The sequence below is a fragment of the Acanthisitta chloris genome, unplaced genomic scaffold, assembly GCF_000695815.1.
Source record: "Acanthisitta chloris isolate BGI_N310 unplaced genomic scaffold, ASM69581v1 scaffold2883, whole genome shotgun sequence".
NCBI classification, from domain to species: domain Eukaryota; kingdom Metazoa; phylum Chordata; class Aves; order Passeriformes; family Acanthisittidae; genus Acanthisitta; species Acanthisitta chloris.
Window position 1 is genome coordinate 3456 of NW_008666359.1, and position 7171 is coordinate 10626.

General features: G+C 52.6%; 1 protein-coding gene across 1 annotated transcript in view; it reads left to right on the forward strand.

Annotated features, from left to right (window-relative positions):
• Positions 1–1959: 1959 nt before the first annotated feature.
• The window catches only part of MAST3 (microtubule associated serine/threonine kinase 3), a gene marked incomplete at both ends in the record, with an annotated part of 13678 nt that continues 8466 nt past the window's right edge, over positions 1960–7171 (forward strand). Inside the window, 6 exon segments of the mRNA XM_009072068.1 lie at positions 1960–2048; positions 2296–2368; positions 2549–2569; positions 3770–3848; positions 4774–4931; positions 6632–6773. Of these exon segments, the coding sequence (XP_009070316.1) occupies positions 1960–2048; positions 2296–2368; positions 2549–2569; positions 3770–3848; positions 4774–4931; positions 6632–6773 (562 nt within the window).

A 7171-nucleotide genomic window follows, 5' to 3' on the forward strand; every position in this document is an offset into this window, starting at 1 on the left:
GCTGGGCTGTGAGTTTGCAGCTCTAATTGGGGTTCAAGCCTGTGTCTAAGCAAGAAAATCAAATGCAGGAGGCAGGAAAGAGAGTTAGACTAGATATTAGGAAGAAATTCTTCCCTGTGAGGGTGCTGAGGCACTGGCACAAGTTGCCCAGAGAAGCTGTGGCTGCTCCATCCCTGGGGGTGTTCCAGGCCAGGTTGGATGAGGCTTGGAGCAGCCTGGGCTGGGGGAAGATGTTCCTACCCATGGCAGGGGGGGAATGAAAGGAGCTTTAAGGTCCTTCCAACCCAAAGCATTCTGTGATTCTGTGATTCTAGGAAGTGGGAAATGATCAGGGAGGAAATGTTTATGCCTCCTCCCCAGCAGCTCAGCTCAGCTCCGGCACTGAGCAAGAGGCTTCAAACCTTCCAAAGCCACTGGAGCTCCAGGTGAGCTCAGGGTGCACATCCCAGGGGGACACCCAGAGACCCATCATCCTGGGTGCAGAGGAGGGTGCAGCCAGGAGAGAAGTGTTTTGGGGAGCCCCAAGCAGCACCCCTGGTTGCCAGCTTGGCTGAGACCTTCAGTCTTGAGCAGAAGAGTTGGGGCTCCTGGTTATAGCCCCCATTAAAAGCAGGGCAGGAGGTGCCCTGCAGGAGAGAGATGCCAGTGGGAGGTGAGGGGTGCTGGGTGTCATGTATGAAGCTCTCACCGTGCGTGTGGTGCTCTGACCTCATGTGTAGAGTTCTGACCACATTCTTCTGGCATTGGCTGAGTATTGGTGCCTTGTACCTGGGGGTAGACTTGTTGTGAAACTCTGTCCTTTACACCCTGGATGCTGCATCTGCCATTCATGTCTGGGTTTGGGATCTGTGGAGAATCCCTTCGAGTTCATCCTCTGGATTTTGTGTGTGTTTCTGGCCATGGTGTGATGCTAAAAGATTTCCTTTAATTAGTAGCATCCGTGTGGGTTCCTGTTCCCAGCCTGGTGAGGAAACTCGGTGTCTTTGCGGAACTTGCAGCCTGAGGAAGCAGAGATAAAGGAAGGTTGTCCTCATGCTTGAGCTTCTGCTCTGTGCAAGTTTCCTCTTGGCAGAGTGAAAGAGAACTTAACTCTTTAAACATCGTGTTTGAAATGTGGGAGTGGGGCATGGCAGGAGTGGGGCTGCAGCATCCCTATTGGAATTTTTCAGGCTGAGCCACTCCTGCAAGGGAGCCTTGGGCTCAGGGCTTGGGGAAGGGCTGAGAGGAAAGACAAAGTTCCTGCAAGGAATTATGTGTTGGGAGTGTGGGAATGGAGAACACAGCACTTGTGGGTGTGGCCTTTGGCAGATGCTCTGTGGGATGCTGGGATGTGGTACCAGGATGAGAGCTCTGGGATGTTTGGGTTGTCGAGGTGCTGTTGTCACTTTTCACTTGGTGCCAGCACATATGGTGTCCTCCTGCTGCCTGCCAGAGCACGGCTGAGCCAAAGCTCTGCTGGGGCATCACAAGTGCCTGGTGACACCACAAAGTCTTAGGAGGGGGTTGAGGACCAACTGTCCTCTCCACTGTGCCATGGGGACCACCAAGTGTGGGGAGGTTTGTAGGAAATGGGAGCATTTTCCATGCAATGGAGCAGGTCAAGTTGAGGCCACTTGGCATTTCTGTCACTTCCTCCTTTTACATCCCTTTTTCTATTCCTGCCCTGGGGCTGTTGCCCAAGGGGCTGCCTGCCTCTGTCCTCTCCAGTGAGCCAGAACCAGAAGTGGGACCTCAACGAGACAGTTCCTGGTTAAAAATAACCCCACTGACCTGTCTCTGGAAGTGCTGAACTGGGAATGGATCTTCCCTGTAGCAGGAGATCTGTAATCAATGGGGTGACAGCAGCCTTGGCCCCCAGCACATGGCTCCATGTACAATCAGATCCTTTCATGCCTGTGCCCAGCCAGCTCTACCTGTCCTTTACTTCCCCAGATTAATTCCTTCTTTTTTTTCCCCTAGTTGCCGAAGCAGCAACAGGAAGAGCTTAGTGGTGGGCACCCCCTCTCCGACCCTCTCGCGGCCTCTCTCCCCCCTCTCCGTGCCGACAGGTAAGGGATGTCCCAGCAGATGGGAGCATCTCCCACATTCCCTGAGCAATTTGAAAGGGTGGCAGGGGACCCTTCTTTTCTGCTGTTAGCAGCAGCAGACTTGCTCCTGGCCATAGGTGCTTTTTCTAGTAGGGAATAGCTTGGGAAGTGATTTGCCCCCTCTTTCCCCTGAAGGAGCAGCCCACAGCACCTCGGGCATCACACTGGGGTGAATATCAGGGTGACTTTTCCCCTTTTCTCCCTACAGCTGGGAGCAGTCCCTTGGACAGCCCACGCAACTTCTCTGCCAGCACCTCCCTCAACTTCCCCTTTGCTCGCAGGTGAGATCCCAGCTCCAGCCCCAGAGCATTGATATTCCCCAACAAATATAATCCATCAGCTGTGACTCTTCTGTTGATCTCCATTGACTTGTTTTCCCTTTATTTTTGCTTTTTTTTTCTCCTTGATTTCTGGTCTGGTGGTGCTTGCTCTGCTGTGACTGGTGCCTCCCCCCACCCCAGCCATGCTCCTCGGACTGACAGGTGAGTACCAGGGATGGGCAGGGGCTGCATTTTGGGGAGGTGTCTGCTCCATATCATCATGGACCTTCTGTTTTAAGTGTTTAGGGCCAGGTTGGATGGGGCTTGGAGCAATCTGGTCTAGTGGAAGTTGTACCTGCCCATGGCTGGGGATTGGAACTGGATGGTCTTTAAGGTTCCTTCCAACCCAAACAAATCTAAGACTCTGATTATTGCATCCCTGGGTGGGAGATTTTGCTCCAGGACTGGGCTCCCTGCAGCTCTGGGAGCAGAAATATCCCTATTCCCATCACACCCTCCCTGGCACGTGCTCAGCCCCAGCTTGGACCTGCTCTGATGGATGCTTGGCAGATGTCTGGGGATGGATGCTCATCCAGGTCCTCACAGAGGCAAATCCTGCTGCATCCCTGTCACTGCTCCAGATGCAGCCACCAGAATCCTGTTTAACCAATTAATTAATCACACACATGGGGGCAGATGGCTGATTTCAACCCATCGATTGCCACATGGAAAAACGCTGGAGGCTTAGGGATGGTTTGCACTCTTGGAACAGAGTGGGAAACCAGACCGCAGGGTCAGGAGTTTGCAGTGCTGGCAGCCAGGGCTCCCGTGGTGCTGGAGCCAGATCCGGCACCCTGCCAGCTCCTGCTGTCCTTGACCCTGCATGGGAAACAGCAGTGGGAGGTGAAGGGCCTCAACTTGACCTGGATGTTGCCCCTTCCATTAGAAACATCTCCAAGAGGAAGCATTCGCCTACGTATGAGCCGTTGCCTTCCTGTTTACAACCAGGCTGTGCTCCGCGGCGCCTGTTGTCTCAGGATGAGTCTTTGGGAATCCTGAGACAACTCCCAGAAGGCTGAATTTTGCTCTAATTAAAAATCAGATCCTCGCAGGGTTTTGTTTTTTTTTTTCTTGTCTGAAATGGATTCGCCACCCAACCGAGCCCCAGCGTTGTCCCTTCACAGGGACCCTGCTCACTGTCACTGTCCCCATGGAAACCTGCACACTGGGGACAGCCTCACTCACCTGCAAACCCCTCCTATCTCACTCCACTTCAGTCCCTTCTGAAAAGAGGTCTCAGGGGTTTATTACTCAAGCCAAACCTGCCTCCTCTTCCCCAGCCTTTTTGCTCTGATGTTACTGATTTGCATTTAGATGGTGAGTTTTTTCCCCTATATGTGACTGTCACATTTGCACTCTCAGGGCTGATGGCAGAAGGTGGTCACTGGCTTCGCTACCCTCCTCTGGCTATGGGACCAATACCCCCAGCTCCACGGTCTCGGTAACCTTTGCTTTCTTGTGGCAGTAGATGATAAGAACATAAACCCCCTTGAGTTTTGGTGAAATGCCTCCTGAGCACTATGGCAGCAGTTCCTTGGCAGCCCCTTCTCTCCTAGAGGACCATGTGCTTTAGCTGCATCATGCTTCCCAAATGTGCTTTAAGAAAGCCCCCAAAGGGCTTGGCTAAGGGCTGACAGCATCCCTGGGGGTTACAGCATCCAGTGACAGCATTCCTGGGGGTGACAGCATCCCTGGGAGTTAGAGCATCCCTGGGAGTTACAGCATCCCTGGGAGTGACAGCATTCCTGGGGGTGACAGCATCCCTGGGAGTTAGAGCATCCCTGGGAGTTACAGCATCCCTGGGAGTGACAGCATTCCTGGGGGTGACAGCATCCCTGGGAGTTAGAGCATCCCTGGGAGTTACAGCATCCCTGGGAGTTACAGCATCTCTGGGAGTTACAGCATCCCTGGGGGCTGGGGGTTACAGCATCCCTGGGGGTTACAGCATCCTTGGTGTTACAGCATCCCTGGGAGTTGCAGCATCTCTGGGGGTTACAGTGTCCCTGGGCATTAGAGCATCCCTGGGTGTCACAGCATCTCTGGGTGTCACAGCATCTCTGGGTGTCATGGGTTAAGGGTGCATGGGATGTATCCCAGGAGCTGCCTGGGATGTTGGAGGTAGAAGGGATGGAGCTCAGTGGAGCCAAGTTGAGTGGGAGACTGAGGGAACTGGGGATGGGAATGGGCAGTGCAGACCTCTCCGAGCTGGCCTTCTCCTCCATATTTCACCCAGAGCACACTGCCTGGCAGTGTTTCCAGCCTCCCAAGAGACTCTAAGGAATATTTTCCTCACGGGCTTTCTGATTTCCACCTCACTGCTGGGAAAAATGGATCCATCTCCTGATCTCCTCTCTCTCTCTTTCCAGTCATCTTCGTCCTCCCAGGAGCGCCTGCACCAGCTGCCATACCAGCCTACCCCTGATGAGCTGCATTTCCTTTCTAAGCATTTCCGCAGTTCGGAAAGCGTCACGGACGAGGAGGGGAGGCACTCGCCCTGCCTGCGCCCTCGATCCAGGAGCCTCAGGTATGGCACCACTGTGGGGAGCACCCATGGTGCTGCTGGCATCATGCACCAAGTGCCAGCACATCCAGTGCATCCTCTGTCCTCTCATCAGCTGTTCCTGGCATGTCGTGGTCCTGCTAAGCCTATTCCGAGGTGTTGATCCTGACATGAGTTTTCTCCTTGCAGAAGAGTGGAGAAAATTTGGCTTGAGGTTGTAGGTGCCCCATCCTTGGAAGTGTTCAAGGCCAAGTTGGACAGGGCTTAGAGCAACCTGGTCTAGTGAAACCTGCCCATAGCAGGAGGTTGGACTCGATGAGCTTTTAGAGGTCCTTTCCAACCCAAACTATTCCATGATATTATGATCCTAACCTCTGTGATTTTATGATCCTAAAGATTTTGGGCATTAGGGTCTGGTTCTCAGCATCTTCTTGGCTCTTGGGACATGACATTCCTCTCCTGGAAGCAGATGATGCCTGAGAGGGAGATTTCCTGAGACTGAAACTGGAGAAAGTGGGATTTGTTTCAAAAATGATTGGTTTGCAGGCTTTCTCAATTGTCTGAATGGTTTCGATGGTGAGGAGAGGAACACCAAGCAGAATCCCAAGGGGTGGCTGTCCTTGCAGTCTGACCTGCTGTTAAAAGGGTTAAAGATCCCATTTCTGGGCTTGGATTGGGAAACATTCTCTTTGTTTGCTGGGGCTGGCCTTTGCCTCTGCAAAAAATCCATGAGAAGCATAGGTAAATGGGCATTTGTGGGCTGGAGAGAGGAAAATTTGGAGAGAGCATCAAGCTGGTGGCTGTAGCAAGCTGATCCTATGGACTCACTGAGCTCCATGTTGCTTTTCCAAGTCTGTGCCCCATGCAAGGAGCCAGTGATATTTCTGCTTGTCCAGAACCAGAAGCTTCTGCTTTTTACAGGGGATGTTTTGGTTAAATTCTCTTTTCGCTCTGAGAAAACTCCCAACCCCCTTTGCACCAGAGTCAGAGTCATAGCTCTGTGTGTTGCTGGCTGAAATGTCATTAAAATCAGATTAATTACCTGACAGGGTTTTGTAGGTGGTGAGGTTTTCACCAAGGAGATGGCAGCTCTGTGGTTGGCATGGCAAAGGCTGGGCTGGGCTGGGGCTGGCAGTGAGCAGCCTGGGTCTGGTTTTAATCACCACATTTATTATTTTATTGTGGGTAATGAGTTGCTGGCTGCTCCTGTGACTTGCTTTGCATAATGGGATCACCAAGCAGAGGCCTGGGAGGGGCAGTGCTGGGTGGGGGTAGGAGAAACTCCACGTTTAATGAAGGTTGCAGCATCCACCCTGGGCTTTGGTTGGGTGTTCTGTTTGCTGGTGAACTGCAAAAAGGACAGCGACGGCAAAAGATTGTGGGATCCAGAGGAAGGAAAGGATGAGCTTGTTCTTCAAAGCCAAGTGGTTGATAGACCAGCCTCTCAGCTCTGGAATTTTCAAGTGACTTGTGTTTGGAGACCTGAGTTTGCAGGAGGTTAACCTTCCCTGGCCCACATCCCAGGGACCTTCAGGTCCATGCACAGTGGGAGGGTTGCTGCTGGAAGTGCTGTCCCAAGGCTGATGGCTCTGCTCAGATGAACTTTAACCACTTGGAATCAGGAGTTAGGAGGAGGGAATAAATTGCTCTCCAGGTGTAGCAGCTATTTGCATAGATGTAAATGACTTGAACTTCATAACACAATTCGTTTCCTCCCTCCGCAGCCCTGGACGGACGAGTGGAACGTTTGATAATGAGGTTGTGATGATGAACCATGTCTACAAGGAGAGGTTCCCCAAGGTAACTAGCAGGACTGGGAGGGGGAGATGAGTGCATGGCATCCTGACAGCATCTTCTCCAGAACAACTCCTTTTCCATGCTGGAGTATGGAATGTATGGGTAGATTCCGGTGGGTGTTGAGGTGTTAATGAACTGGGGAGACAGGGACCTGTGGGTCTGCCTCATCATGCAGGCAGCAAGAGGTCTCTGCAGACTTTGGTGCAGCTTTTCTAGTCTGCTGGAAGCTGGGTCCATGGTGGGACCATGATGTTCATGTGGATGTTGGAGCTGCAGGAGGTGGTAGGATGAGATCCTGGATGGCCAAACCCAATGGAGGAGGTGGTAGGATGAGATCCTGGAGGGCCAAACCTAATGGAGGAGGTGGTAGGATGAGATCCTGACTGGCCAAACCCAGTGCATGGCATGGGGACACATGTTCCCAGGCATCATCATCTATTCTGCCTTGCAGGCCACAGCCCAGATGG